This window comes from Paramacrobiotus metropolitanus, unplaced genomic scaffold (genome assembly GCF_019649055.1).
Source record: "Paramacrobiotus metropolitanus isolate TYO unplaced genomic scaffold, Prichtersi_v1.0 Parri_scaffold0000166, whole genome shotgun sequence".
In the NCBI taxonomy this organism is placed as follows: domain Eukaryota; kingdom Metazoa; phylum Tardigrada; class Eutardigrada; order Parachela; family Macrobiotidae; genus Paramacrobiotus; species Paramacrobiotus metropolitanus.
This window is the reverse complement of record NW_026570386.1, coordinates 1-14,181: the sequence shown is the minus strand read 5'-3', so window position 1 is coordinate 14,181 and position 14,181 is coordinate 1. Positions and strand designations below refer to the sequence as shown.

At 40.7% G+C, this 14,181-nt stretch overlaps 4 protein-coding genes across 7 annotated transcripts; 3 read left to right on the top strand and 1 right to left on the bottom strand.

Moving 5' to 3' along the window:
* Positions 1–507: 507 nt before the first annotated feature.
* On the top strand, positions 508–3,860 carry LOC129600186 (uncharacterized). 4 transcript variants are annotated; one of them, XM_055498623.1, is made up of 8 exons: positions 508–1,070; positions 1,177–1,642; positions 1,831–2,010; positions 2,094–2,275; positions 2,335–2,437; positions 2,830–2,922; positions 3,111–3,285; positions 3,350–3,860. In XM_055498623.1, the coding sequence occupies exons 3-8, from the start codon at positions 1,924–1,926 to the stop codon at positions 3,454–3,456; spliced, it is 747 nt and encodes a 248-aa protein (XP_055354598.1). In that variant the 5' UTR covers positions 508–1,070; positions 1,177–1,642; positions 1,831–1,923; the 3' UTR covers positions 3,457–3,860. The 4 variants fall into 4 exon arrangements, with proteins under 4 accessions (XP_055354598.1, XP_055354595.1, XP_055354596.1 ...); XM_055498620.1 differs by having other exon boundaries at positions 512–1,070; positions 2,827–2,922; XM_055498621.1 differs by having other exon boundaries at positions 512–1,070; positions 1,828–2,010; positions 2,827–2,922.
* A 5,898-nt stretch (positions 3,861–9,758) lies between these two features.
* Positions 9,759–10,636, top strand: LOC129600192 (uncharacterized). Its single transcript, XM_055498629.1, has 2 exons — positions 9,759–9,900; positions 10,044–10,636. Exons 1-2 carry the CDS (start codon positions 9,759–9,761, stop codon positions 10,358–10,360), a joined length of 459 nt encoding a protein of 152 aa, XP_055354604.1. The 3' UTR covers positions 10,361–10,636.
* A 334-nt stretch (positions 10,637–10,970) lies between these two features.
* Positions 10,971–12,122, top strand: LOC129600162 (uncharacterized). Its single transcript, XM_055498580.1, has 4 exons — positions 10,971–11,010; positions 11,419–11,532; positions 11,693–11,958; positions 12,030–12,122. Exons 1-4 carry the CDS (start codon positions 10,971–10,973, stop codon positions 12,120–12,122), a joined length of 513 nt encoding a protein of 170 aa, XP_055354555.1.
* Positions 12,123–12,209: 87 nt separating this feature from the next.
* Positions 12,210–13,494, bottom strand: LOC129600190 (growth hormone-inducible transmembrane protein-like). The gene is made up of 4 exons (XM_055498627.1): positions 13,394–13,494; positions 13,108–13,314; positions 12,866–13,019; positions 12,210–12,589 (listed from the first exon to the last, which is right to left on the bottom strand). Exons 1-4 carry the CDS (start codon positions 13,473–13,475, stop codon positions 12,508–12,510), a joined length of 525 nt encoding a protein of 174 aa, XP_055354602.1. The 5' UTR covers positions 13,476–13,494; the 3' UTR covers positions 12,210–12,507.
* Between the last annotated feature and the right edge of the window lie 687 nt (positions 13,495–14,181).

Here is a 14,181-nt window from a genome sequence, read left to right as displayed (position 1 = left end):
AAAGCACTTAGCATACAGATACAAGTAATCGTGCTTTTATTAAAGCAAACTTTTGTATGATATCAATGTTCATTTCTGTGCTAACACTAACAGTACTGAAAATGTGAAATACAAAGTACATAAAAGTTCAGTAATACTGATTCAGCAATTAAAAAATTTTGTCTTTAAATTTTACCCTTGACCAGTGAGCGAATTATCACGCCCATTGCGTAAAGTTAAACATCCGCCTCGGCCGGCCTGACGAGGCACCCCAACTTTACAAAGCACTAACAACTCGCAATAGATTGATTTCATCCTGCCTCCGGAGTATTGATTGGGCGACTTGAACCAATCAAATCATTCGCGGACTTTGCAATTGGTTGAAAACAGCCAGTTAAATTTGAGACGTTGAGCGGAAGTTCTGTTCAAATTCAGCTTCGGTGTCGTACCGTCCACCCGTGGGCCCGTATAAATAATGGAGCTTAAAAGAGGAATAACTAACGCCTCATCGTCTAAGAAACCAAAATACTCCAGAAATAGAGCAACTTCTAATTAATGAACGGTTTGGGTGCTGCCAACTCGTCCAAGCCGACTGGCTGATAAAACGCTGTAAAACCTCTTCGGCGCATGTAAATTCGCGGTACATCTCACCCATCTACGTCACAGGGGCGGGCACTACGCCACCGTGAAATCAATCTATTGACTGTGATTTGTGACGGTAGTGGGCTAGTTGCATTTTCAATTAGAAAAAAATTCGAATCTCGGATGAGCGAATCTGACCGTACAATTTTTGCACTCCCTCTTCTGTCTTCACATCTCCGTTTTATTTCGCGTCGCTCTTCTAATAATTTCAAAGTTAATCAAAATGCTAGCACGGCCGCCACCCACTACGATTAGGACTGTAATTTGCTTTTTTGTTTGATGTGGAGTTTGAACTGCGTTTCAGCATTCTGGTTCTCACAAATCCGACTTATGAGTATTGAACGCGTCACCGTGTTAATGAACGTTTTTCTGATTCGTTTATCTTACAAAACTTACTGGCTATCTGGCAGTTTGCGCATCAGCAGTTAAGTTCTTGGCTGCAACATGAGGTAAGGGCAAAGAGGGTAAGACTTACGGGCTTACTGCAGTGCTGCCAGCGAGTTCGAAGTGCTTTGTTCCGCATGGTCTGACTGACTCTGACAGGATGTATTCCAGTGTGACCACGGTAAACAGCTCTGGTAATGGTTCCCCCGCGGATACCACCTTCCCCCTGTCCGGCCTGCTTAATAAAATACTGCGATGATCGTAAGGCGGGAACTCGTGCCGGTGTTGAGTTGATCGAGTGTGTCCATCTCATTACCACTCGTCACACTCCGCAGGCGAAGGTGGACTGGCGCTGGACGCAGGACGATCTGGATAACAGCACGTTTTCTGCGCGGCTGTATTTCGTGGGAGCCTGCGCCGGCTGTTTGGAGGATTATGTGAAACTGAAGGAATTTATGAACAAATTGTCGGATCGCATGCTGGAGTTCTTCCATACGTTGCCCTCCATTTACGGGCATTTCGCTGCCGCGGTCAACGGACAGCCGCCCGAACCCACACACGGGCCACACCGCACAGCGCTGTGCCATCACGTAATGGATTTGCGAATCACGTCCCCGAAACTCACAACGATCCATCGGTAACCGTACATGTGATTCTGCGAATGTTTCCGATTTGCTGTAACTGAAGTAATTCTACTTGTCTGCCTGTTTTATTTTATCAAGTAATGATTAGGCAATCATTATAGTTTTTTGATTATTGGTAAACAAGGCACAGTCTAACGGTGTGTGCACTTATCTTTGATTGATAAAGTAAAAATTAAAGCAGGCGAATGCTGCACCGTTTGCGCCAACCATTGTCCAGCCGCATTCCACCGGTACTGTGCCTGCGCATATTCCATCCAGCAGTAGCAGCCGGACCATGGAGCCGATTGCGCCGAGCAAGAGCAACATAAAAAATTCTAACAGCATTTCGGGAATGCACAGCAGGAACACTGTTTTACGTCCGGTAAGAAGTGAAGTACTGTCCACTACTGCGCTACAAGTTCAGTGTTGAATAATGGAATATACCTTGACTTGCCGGTTTTGTAGCAGTCAACTGGAACTGTGGCAACGATGTCTTCTCATGATTTTGGTCGGATTTGCAGTGAGCGTGCTTCTGAGTTGCCAATCAAAACGGAGAATATTGAGGATTATGGATCCACTTCCCCGACCACATCGCATAAGCGCAAAACGACCACGCAAAACGGCACTAGTATTATGAGTGCGAAACGGTGCGATTTTGAAATTCTGCTTTTGTAGAGCTGCTAGGCTAGATCATGATTCTTTTTAGTGTTTGCCAGAAAGCGACAGATCCAAATAGGGGTACGAAGCGGCCTACGACCAGATCTCAATCGGTTGCTCCGGCGAGCGCACCAGAGCCGGCAAAACAAAAGGTACCGCCGATTGATATAGGTCGCGTGTTATTTGTAACTCGAAATGCTCCATAAAAATTTAAATTCTGACGCTATAGTTAGAGCTGCATACGATCTGAAGCGGTACTGGTGATCGATATGCACAAAAGTTTCAATGCTCTTTAAAGGTATGATACGAGTACATGTAGAATGATTACCGTTTCGTTAAATGGATTTACGGTTAATACTTGGTGAGATTTCGATTTTTTTTCGAAGGCGGTAGAATAGTCACATTAATAAATTGCTTGTCCATGACATTTGTCTTTTCTCATTTGAATTTTTGCTCATGGTTTCATTGTTATTGTCATGTGTTGTACGTGAGGCAATATTAATTATAAATGTAAAATGGCATTGTATGATGTATTCTGCAGCAGGTGGCTCCTCGGCGATCAAAACCCACAGCCACTCGTACTTCCGGTTCGGGTAATTCTGCTCATGAGGAAACCTGGCGACGCAAGGACGTAGAGGTACAGGTGGTGCCTATCACAACTCAGAAAAATTTTTGTTATCGTACGCATCGGACACAATCGCTACTTGTGGTCCCCTCGACCCATTTTCGCCTGTTTATGGCTTAATAACTTGCCGCAGTAATACAGTTATGTAGCATGTGCTAAGGAATAGACTTTTTGTTTGTACATAAAATGTTTGTTTTTAGACTCTCATAGTCTGTGAACCGACAGCAGACGCGGTGGTGCGAAAAGGACTGGAAGAAATGTTTTTCAAGGAAGAACTTCAGTCAGCATCCCAGAAACTGCGCGCCTGTTCGACAGCACCCAACAGCAGCAGCTGTAACGGAATTCTCGATGAAATCAAGTTGCATCATTTAATAGGTTCGGGTGGTCTTGTTGTTAAGTGCGCAAAAATTTAGTGTTGAATAAGATCGAATTCTTTCAGGATTAATAATGAAAGCATTCAACGGAGATTTTTTTCCAAAGCAGAACAGTACCGAAATACGCTCAGCAATCATGTCTCAGTTGTCAACCTTTCCACCTGAAATCTGATGTTAAAGATCCCACATGCATCCGTATATCCTCTGTTCGATTTATGAGCCTTTTTGTACGATAAGTTACAGTTTTAACTTGGAATCTGTAAATAGCTTGGCTAGAAAGATACCTGCAAATGTTGAAGTACGGTATATTGTTCGACGGATTTGGTTTGACACCTTCATACTTTCAAATTTTACGTAGCAGTAATGGCGCAATGTGGTACGTGGCCGTACATGTAGTTATGCATGCACTTTTGCATGTATTTTTTCTTTATATTGTCATGTTTTTCTGTAGTGTATTAGTTTGCAATTTGCTCGCTGTATGTCACTGTTGACCTCGGATTAGATTTTAGAGCTACCCTGAAATTTATATGAAAGAGCAAGAGGTTTGGCTGCAGGACGCATATACTGCACAGTATGCACTCAGACTTTGTTACTTATGTTTTCAGATAACGTAATCATAATTTCCTTGAAGACTTACAATTGATGTAACGTAATACTCATTTTGATATGCTGGAACTGCATTAAAGTCCGCGCTCCCAGCCAAATGCAATAGTCGTTTCTGTCTTCATTTGAGGGTCTGCATGTACACCGGCTCGAATTCTATATTAACGTGACTACGAGTAGAACGATCTGCAATCAGAATATTTGCGGTCCTTTCTATCGTGCAGTAAGTACTTGTAGGTGTAGGCTATGTGGTGGCAACAGTAGCATTGCTGGTACGTTACAAATTGTGCACAGATTGTACATTGGGACTCTGGTATATTTTGTTAAGCGTTTTAAAATGCAGTTCGAGATAGAACCTGCGTACTATACCCAGTGTATTGTATTGTACTTACCTATAGCTACGTACTGCACCTGTTTTCCGGCAGCGTCTTTTCTTATGCCGTAATGGTGAAGGTTTCAATGATTTTTACACTTAAGAGTTTGATGTACTTCACTTACTTCGATTCTGTACAAGCGAATAGCGTAACTTACCCGTATAGTACACAAAATGCTGGTGAAGACACACACCGAACAGCTGCTGGCATTTAAAATCTATATCAGTGCGGTTTTGGTTATATTCACTTGAAGTAGATATGTACTGCGGAAAAGGCGAAAGCGAACCAAAACCCAAATTTGAAAGCATATGGTCTTATTGGTTAAAGGCTCAAACGTTGCCTGCGCAACACTCATTATTTCAGATTCATTTCTGGTACTCGATGTTGTACTCGTTTTCGATCAACGGTTACGTTAGATAGTCATTTGTTGTAATGCGATCAAGTTTCCATCTTACACATTAAATGGCACAGCTCGATAGGGTTTTAGTCTGAATTTAACGATTTTATACTTACCTTTGCTCTATGCTAGGGCAGCTTCTAACCAAAGTGCTCGCAAAATCAGCGGTATATCTATATACTAGAGTAGATATGCAATAACCCGTTATGCGCCGCATGTTTTAAAGCTTATTACACGGTGTTTTGACTACATTGAAATTTCCCTTTCACAAGCCAATTATCTGTGCGTATGCTACCCGAAACTCCTGCGACTTTTACCGTAAGTTTCTATTTTGATTAAATTTTTTGTCAACAAAATTTATTTCGCTACAGTTATAGTCCGCTATGGGTATGCACTATATCCACCTGTAATTAAGTATTCGATCGGCATAATTATGCAAAACCAATCAGTATTACTTGATTATAAACTTAAGAGGACATTGTGCTGCTACCGTAAAAGCTGCTTGTATTGTACTGCCGCATGAAGCTGTTGTTTTGTCTGGTATCGGTAGAGGTATTGTATTCTGCGTACATAATTATGTTCTTCCAAAGAATTTTTTTTACTGCAAACCGACACCCGAAGATTATAATAAGCATGAAAAACGCCGGTTTCCACGCTTTTATATACATAGATATGAAGTGTCTTCGGTCCCATAGCGTTATCGCTTACGCTTTTACTGTCGAGTGTCGACAAAATTTTGGATATATTAACCGCGAACACGCTGAAACAGACCTTGTATTACAAAAAATATTTATTTTGCACTTTCAACTGTTTGGATCGAGCATTCTAAACGTGTGTATGTGCGTTTAATTTTAGGCCACTACCGTATGTACATTTTAAATCCTGTAGTAAATAGTAAATACGTATATTTACACGTTATGCTACAGTATAATACTTACAGTACCCTCGTTGGTATTGTACTCGTACCACCGGTACATTATAAACTGTGTCTATAGTGTACAATAATGCAGATAAGACGCTTATTAAATGGTCCGAAACCTAACAGCAAAAGTCTTGTACTACTGTATTATTGACATGTTGCTGTTTTTAATTTTAATTCAGAAGATATTGATTAAACTTTCTCGGTAGTTTACTTATATATACGAGGTACGAAACCGAAATAAATGTTGTAAAAAACACAATTCAATTAAAAGGTAGTAAATTATAAAATTGTATTAATTCTACGCAGTTTAATTTTTTTTTTGTTTGTGCAAATCATAATCAAACGATTGAAATCTAATTATTCCCGACAAATTACGTTGTAGAATGCAACAACCCAACGGTGGCCAAAATTTATTAAAGTAAACAATAGTAGCCATGGGTTCCGATGGAATTATGCACAGCGATGCACGAGATGTTATTAATGTTATGCGTTTAATTAGCTATCAGACAGGTATAAACTGTCCTTCAAGAAAATTAAATGGTATTAATAATAAGCGCATTCGTCGTACGTCAATATCGTACTTTGATGGGTCGTTTGGCTTTTTGTGCTTTTGATGACAAATACCTACAGAGTACAGACAGGAAATCAAATCTGATTGCGAAGCTACGAACCTATGTTCTTAACCAATGCAAGAAAATGTCCGCACCTCGATAAACTCGTTTTCTAAAAAAGTGTAACGTTTCGACTTTTATTGCAATCGATTTGCGTTGCGATATCAGCACAAAAAATTGAACGATGCTTTACTGACTGATTTCACAATGAGGAAAAATAAGTACTGATTGAAAACAACAGTTGTGATAGTTACTGGCCGTACTGAACTAACTGGTCATAATACGAGTAATACAGAATTTCACGTAATAACCCAAGACGATTACCGGTAACTTCGTAGGTTGCACTCTTTTGAGTCTTCTCTTGAATCACTTTTTTAACCTGCAGCATTGTATTCGTTGCATTGTACGTAATGTACTTATTAATAATCAAAATCTGTTGGCCTTGGTGTGTCTGTGTGTATATAATAAGTAATTCATCTTTCCTCAATTTTTCGGTGCACATTTCTCTGATAGCCAGTTTTCTTGTTTTTTGCCGTACTCGTAATTATTAAAATCGCTTCAAATTCAGGATTTGATCATTAAATTACAAATATTTACAGACCTGTGTGCAAGCCTTTCTTTAGCTGATAGTCTGTTAGCTTCTGCATCGTTTATTTTGAAACTAACGATAAGTAAATCCTTACTACTGACCAGTGATTAAGTCTTTTTTGCTCTGTGGAAGGATTTAGATGTGTTATCCGCAATTCCGCACCACAACGTCGGCATAAGTGTAGATTTTATACTCAATATTTGCATCTTTTTTTAAAAATCATTCACCCATACTTTTATTATGTTTTTCTACTATTACTAATTAGCCTCGTACAATACATTTCTTACATTACATTTCTATCAGTATACCAGTATAATCATCGTGTATGGAAATCATTTTACATGTTCAATCTTTATTAGCAGCGCACAATCATAATAAATACGGTACTCGTAGTTCGAATTTTGTTCAGATATGTTCAACAAAACAGTTTATTGTTTAAATACTATTTTTTTGCCGGAAGTGGCAGCCGTTGAGATTAACTGAATAAGCTAACAGCCGTTCAATTTTAAGTTTACTAATTTTATATAAGCCCGTCATACGCATTAAGGCACAATTACAGTATATCGTATAGATATTTTCATATACCAGTACAAGCCATGTACAAGTACAATGATGTACAAGGACGGATACAATTACAATAATAATTATTAAAATGCATACTTCCCAATTTTGTGTCTTGTACATGCATTGCACTGTAATAATTTAAACATATCGCCAACTGTCAAGTCGCAAGTCCTAGCTATGTGTTCTGTTTACAACTTTTATGCATACCTGACTGAATTGTAAAATCGAAAATTCGAAACATGTCACCTGACCTTTTCACTCCACGAAGTCGGTAACCTTACTTACCGATCTGCCTGTCCTAAGTGGCCTTACAGAAGTCAAAGTGAACCCGGACGCAGTTCCAATTGTTATGAGCTGATGTGTAGTTTTGACTTCTGAGCATACAGTTTTCGATTACAGTAGTTTCTGTTTATCAAACTATTCTCGTTTTTCGAAAGTATTTAATGTTATCACAAAACATTGCTCCAGTGTTCCAGTTCTAAGATTTCGACTGTCATTGTTTACTATTCGATTCCGCATTATCAAATATCCAGTTTACTGCTCGTTGTAGGCAGTGTTTGTTTGTAGACTTTGTAAACAATGCCCGAACCGCCGCACAAGAAAGCCAGATCGGCTCCTTTAGGAAGTGCCATCATTTTCTTCCACGAATCTCAGGGCTGTCCATCCATGGTCAAAGGTGACAGATCTGTCTCATTTTCCCTGTGAAATCGTAACAGCAATACGAAATCGTATTCCTACTTGAACAGCTCTGCCTCTGAATGCCCTGGAACCAGTGGAAGCTGGCACAGCACTGACGAGAAGATAGTGTGTCGCGCACGCTATCGCGACGGCTTGTACAACTGTATTGTTATCTGGATCGAAGAAGGTCAGTCCCGGATACACATCTCAGGGGACAAACGACCGATCTGTCCATTCTACGGGTTTGTCATTTTGTATGTAGAAAAAACGGCAAATGAATTGGCCGCGGCGCGACTGTTCCCGTCATCCAATGAGAAAACATACGAGGATAAGGGCTATCGTTGGGCAGTGGAACTAGGCTTGATGCGCGCGGTGGGTTGTGGATTTCTTATTCAGTCGTGCAGCGAGCTGATGTCTTGATTCCTCTGCAGAAGCATGGAGACGAAACAGCACACAACGAGACCAAGGAGATGTGGTTCGCCGAGGTCAGTCATACGATGTCGGAAATGCATTATTCTTGACATGCTAAAACGAACTGAACGGTCTGCAAAGCAGTTGGCATCCTTTTGTGACAAACTTGAAAATGGTAGTTAATTAGTTATTTATTGCCATAAGCGTCAAAAATTGAATTGTACGATTCCTACTTAATTCTCGTTTCGTTTTGTTTCAATTTTAAATTAACTTGAATTCTTGCATTTAATATAATATGTTGTTCATTATGCGACTCCTTTTTTTACCTCAATTTTTCCGTGTATGTAATTTTTTTGAATTTAGTGGTAGTTTGGGCATCGTTGTAGAGTGTGGTGGAGCCCCGTTCCGCGTCGTGGATTCGGCCAGTGAGGCACGCGAAGGATCCCCGAGTACTGTGGATCTGGTCAGCAGTGCGCCCTTCCTCAATGGAGCTCCGTCAGTATGGCGCCAGGTGCATCGCGGGTAAACATGCATCCGGCTGCAAACGACAGGCTGCTTGCTTGGTGGATGGTTCGTTCTGTGTTTGTGATTGTTGATTTCTGCCGGCTTCTCTCCTTTTGCGGCCTGTTTTTAGCAGTTGTTTGTGTGTTATAGTATCGAGAAAACATGTTGGCTTACCAGAATGGAACGGTGCTCAAAAGTGCTCGAGGAAAGCGCAGCGTAAGTTGACCCTCCAGTTTGACTGTCCGCATTAATGTTGTGCTGGGAAGTGGTCAGTTTTTGAAAGTCTGCTTTGAACAGTCTAATGTTTTTCGATTTTAAATTATCAGACTCTCATTTCGGATAGGCTCCTGAAGGTGAAGGTTATGCGTTAGAAGGCACACCGCCGTTTTCGTCCAGCACGTCACTTTCTTCGCCGATGGGTATGGATCCAGTGCCCCAAGTGAGATTTTGGTAAGACCATTTTCTGGTTTACTTGAGGAAACAAAATAACTGTTTTCTATTTCTTTTCTTTTGTTGCTTTATTTTCATGATCTTCATGGGTTTCACTGTTCCTTTTCGAAGTACTTGAAATTATTATATTTAGGATTGGTTTTCATATCTTCTTTTTGTATTTTGATATTCGTTATTAATTTTGTGATGATAGTTATCCATTTCCGTATTTCCGACTGTTAATATTGCTGCAGTACATATGGAATTAAATTTTCATGATTTTGCTTGCTCATCGTGGCGTTTTTCCCACCTTTTATTATAAATACGAATAAATGCTTACAAAAAAGTTGAAGAGTTGCTTCCTTGTAGGATGCGGTTTTAACTCAATCTACATGGAAAAAAGCCTTGAAACTGACAATGAAAAAGTTATTTACTACGGACGAGCTCATCAATTCGGTACCTACAGAGCGGGGCGCGCGGATGTCGAAAAACGGAAAAAGGCGTTGGATCAAGACAGACTGAACGTTGTTAAAAGTAAGTCGCAAGGTTTTGTTACGTGCGTAAACCGCTCCAGAAATAAAGTATCGACTACGCGTACTCGAAAACAATATGCTACCCAATGCAAGCTAGAATCGCATTGACTCAGGATTTGCATACTAATTAGATATACGTTGCAGGTGTTGTGGATAGCTACTGTGAATTTAAAGATGTTCCCAATCCGCCGACAAAGGAGATGATCCACCAAGAATTGGGTGGAATCCTGTTTAGCATCCGCGAATCCCACAAGAAGCACAGCGGGGTTAAACCGAAAAAGGTAACCGGCTCAGTGTCGCATACGGCCACCAATGAGGAAAAGCCGCGCGAAGTCAAGGGTCATATTGGTAAACGCAAGAACGGAGTGCCGGCTCGGGCCATCAACTACAAGGCGCCGTCTTTTGTCGCTCCTCTTGATTTGTCGGATGGACGTTCTCCAGTGTCACTGTCACCCAGCTAAGGCTAAACAGTTGTAGTACAGAGAACGATATCGTTCTCTGTGTTTGTAGTAACTCTGGGTTTGGTAGCTTTTTTGGAGACCCTTGTGCATAAATTGCCTGTACTACAAAGTCTTGATTATGCACCGGCCAGTTAGGATTTTGAATTGCTTTTGTTGTGCAAAAAATTTACACACAGAACTCGTTTGTACTTCTATTGATATTCGATTATTTCTCGATTACATTCAAGAAAGTTATGTTGTTTTCTTACTTTGTTAATTTGTATGGTTGATGTAGAAAGGAGAAAAAATAAATGTTAAAATATGAGATAGTATTGTCAGCGGCGTGTAATTTAACGATTTATGTGATGAGTTCCAAATAGTGGTGTTTTTAATTGTGCAATAGCGGTGTTAATTATTAGCTAGAACGTAGTACCAGATGCTACTTTATCCGGTTAGCATGAATCGTTCGACTTACGGACTGCGGTCCTGGAATTTTTTGCAACGGACCTTTGGTTTACTTTGCCACTCTTGAGCCGAGCACTTCAGTTTTGCTGAGGTATTCATTTGCAGTAATGGTGCAGACTGCGAAAGGGTAGGTGAACATACTGTTGTAAAATTATGTTAAGCGAAAATGTCTGTGTTACGGTGCTTACGTTGCTGGATATTGTTCCGTTAGTTCCACCATTTCGTTTCACACTAGATTTTCTGTTATTCCACACTCTCTCCACAGCTGTTATTCAAGGCTTGAAAAGTTAAAACGTGACTTCAATTAATTTTTATCGGTTGGTTTTTTTTAAATTTTTATTTAATCGGTTGACCATAGAAATTTATCCATTATCGTTGACACGTTGGCCCATGCTGCATATTTCATGACCTTTTTCGTTGGCGATAAGAATGCAGAAATACAAGTGGTGATGCTGTAATTCCAGTTTTGTTTGCGCCACGAATATAGATAGCTACGAATTTAGTATTGCCATTAGCCCGATTTTTTTGGACTGGACGGCACCAAATCGCGTTGCTTCTTGTATCGACTATTACCAACATCGGATTATTATCGTTAATAATTTCCCATATAACAGGACCTATTAAGATTTTCGACAAAGATTATAAAGCACCGAAAAATGCTGAACTGTATCGTACGGAACACTCCACTTCGTGCCTGTCTTTCCTTGTGATTATCAGTGCGCTTTTCGGTAAATTACACAGAATACAGATTTTGATACTGTAACAGGTAACTATAGCTATATATGACTAGCAGCAATCAGTGAAAATAGTGAATGACAGCAATCTGATATACTTGGAGGCTAGGGAAGAAGAAAAATAATGAATAGATAAGTTATCACACTTTTCCAGCTACCACACGAGGAAACAATATTACCTCCTCTAGTTTATTCGAGAGCGTTTCCAATTCAACTTCAACTGCTACGTCAAACGTTATAAAACCACTTGAACCGCTGCTGACTTCGAATGCCGTAATACTGGCCTCTCCACCGGAAGTGACCACGCCAGCTTCCGCAGAATCATCTGCTAGTCCTTCGGATGTGAGTACCGAGAGTACAACATCCCCGTCCAGCCATCTCGTTCACCTTCCGGTTTCGCCACCACCGGCGGTGTTTCCGGTAAGGAAACAATTCAGTGTAACCGGCAGAAATTCGTAATTGTTTAGTAAGTCACTTGTGGTTCTTTCCAGGATGCTCCTCAAATGATCGACCAAAGACAAACGCAATTCGGTGAAGGTTATCTACCCGGTCAAAAGCCCTATCAATTAATTGCACACTCGTGAACCACAGCCCACAATCGATCCCCAGCCAGGTGGACCGCAGAATTCCGAAGAAAATACCACCAATTATTTTTCAAAACTATACTGTGAATGGCTTTACTGAAACAGTGAAACGGAACCCCCTCGATTTCTAAAGACAGTAATATTCGATTTCGGATTTGGCTCACACACGAGATAGGTATTCACGGAAGAATCACCATGAAATACGACAAATTCACTCGTACAACTCCCCTGTCACTCACTATTGTCAGTCAAAAAATCGTCTACAGATACGGTGAAATTTATCCAAGGTCTGGGCGTTTAAATCGCTATGCGAATCATATATTACAGATCAGAACACATCTGGAAGAATTTCAGAATTTCTTGTAAGTTCAATCAGCAGTTTCTTTTATCGTCGACGGTTTCCACCACCCATCATTACAGCCAAACGAATAAAGATGTTGATAATGTCCATGTAAATCGACATCATCCTGAAAAATACAACACATTCCAGACCAAAAACATAATAATTCACAGCCTTTCCCGTTAATCCCGTATATACTTTGTTTTTTTTTAAATAAATCAGTTTAACCGTTTGAATTTTATTCTTCAACAATTTGCAAACTTCGAAATGTGTGCTTAAACTGAACAGCGGTAGCCAGTTTAATGAATAAACTGAACAGCGGTAGCCAGTTTAATGAACCACTTACTAAATCAAAACGCTAATTTTCATTGTAAACTCTGAACAATCAAGTGCCAAAACTCACGCGTTGATGGGATCGTACTGCTTGATCATGCCCGGAACTCCAGGTGGATGCGTTTCGGCTTTTCGGACCACTCGTTGGGTATCGTAGAGCAAGAAAGCCGAAAATAGCAAAAGTCCTCCGTACATCGAGATCGAATACAAACCAGCCCCAATTGCTAAAACCACGACAAAGACGCTTTTGCTGTTTTGAATATTACGTACAATATCACACAAGTATTGCCGAAACATCTACGCTCTTTGTACCGGTTGTCGGAGGCAGAACATCGAGCCCAGGGATGCGGCAAATACCACAAGCCGATGGTCCACCGCCCATGTAGAGAAACTTATCGGATGGCGCACAAGCGGCCACGGTGCTCAGTCCACCGACAATCCCAGCTGTGTACATGGCCGCGCGCATCATAATTGGGCCACCCAACAATGTCAATGGTGCAATTACCGCTCCGATCGTCGCTAAAGAATTACCGAAAAACACTTATTAAAGTACAGCAGACAACAGTTACTGTACAACACAATAAAACGCCGAATGTACCGGCATGCAAAAGCCACGCCAGATGCTTGGGACCGGTATTCTCGTAAGCAATTGAGCGGGCTAGCATTCCGGTGCCGATCATGGCGCCAAAGTCAGCAGAATGGACATCCATCCAGTTCGTGTCATCATACTCATCAGCTGAGGACTGCGCGACACTAGGGTAGTAGAGATGGCTGTGACTCCCAGCGATCCACCCAAATAAGCATATGTTTCGTGAACGCGCGTCCGGACATATTCTGGCCACATACTAAACATTGTTCCATTATTAAACTGGCATACCGACACCAATGCTGGCGATTCCACTCACTATGATTTTCCCATAAACCAGTCTGTTTGGAAAGTCAAGCCCATAGTAACATAATGCGCCAATTCCAAACGCTGCACCGCCAGCTAAAGCTGCCTGTCCGATGCCGAAAGCTGAAAAGAAAGTATTGAACTGTAACAACACAACATCACTACAGAGTTTTTCAATATTTGTGACTCCACAGTTTCCAGAATGTCCGAAACGTTTAATAACAATTTGAAACTTACGATATTTAACCATAAGCAAGCCGCAGCGCCATGTATTGTTCGTGTGTATTGTAAGTGCTTACTGATAAATCATGATTTTAATGATGAAAATTACGTACGCATAGTAAAAAATGAAGTATTCACTCATTAGTTGTTGAGAGGTTTAGAACTGCTCATATTCCTTAACCAGCATACTGGCACAATAGTATGACCATATTATCTATCGGCCACCAAACTAAAATGAAACAGATCCTTAATCCTACACTCTTAAACGTCAA

Excerpts from the sequence above, each read along its gene's own strand:
- LOC129600186 (XM_055498620.1), top strand. The coding sequence starts at position 1,924 with ATGGAGCCGATTGCGCCGAGCAAGAGCAACATAAAAAATTCTAACAGC. Across the intron at positions 2,923-3,110 it reads GGCGACGCAAGGACGTAGAG|ACTCTCATAGTCTGTGAACC; the intron begins GTACAGGTGGTG and ends GTTTGTTTTTAG. Across the intron at positions 3,286-3,349 it reads CAAGTTGCATCATTTAATAG|GATTAATAATGAAAGCATTC; the intron begins GTTCGGGTGGTC and ends GAATTCTTTCAG.
- LOC129600192 (XM_055498629.1), top strand. The coding sequence starts at position 9,759 with ATGGAAAAAAGCCTTGAAACTGACAATGAAAAAGTTATTTACTACGGA. Across the intron at positions 9,901-10,043 it reads CAGACTGAACGTTGTTAAAA|GTGTTGTGGATAGCTACTGT; the intron begins GTAAGTCGCAAG and ends TATACGTTGCAG.
- LOC129600162 (XM_055498580.1), top strand. The coding sequence starts at position 10,971 with ATGTCTGTGTTACGGTGCTTACGTTGCTGGATATTGTTCC. Across the intron at positions 11,533-11,692 it reads GATTATCAGTGCGCTTTTCG|CTACCACACGAGGAAACAAT; the intron begins GTAAATTACACA and ends ACACTTTTCCAG. Across the intron at positions 11,959-12,029 it reads CACCACCGGCGGTGTTTCCG|GATGCTCCTCAAATGATCGA; the intron begins GTAAGGAAACAA and ends GGTTCTTTCCAG.
- LOC129600190 (XM_055498627.1), bottom strand. The coding sequence starts at position 13,475 with ATGATCGGCACCGGAATGCTAGCCCGCTCAATTGCTTACGAGAATACC. Across the intron at positions 13,315-13,393 it reads GGCGTGGCTTTTGCATGCCG|CGACGATCGGAGCGGTAATT; the intron begins GTACATTCGGCG and ends GTAATTCTTTAG. Across the intron at positions 12,590-12,865 it reads CAGTACGATCCCATCAACGC|GATGATGTCGATTTACATGG; the intron begins GTGAGTTTTGGC and ends TGTATTTTTCAG.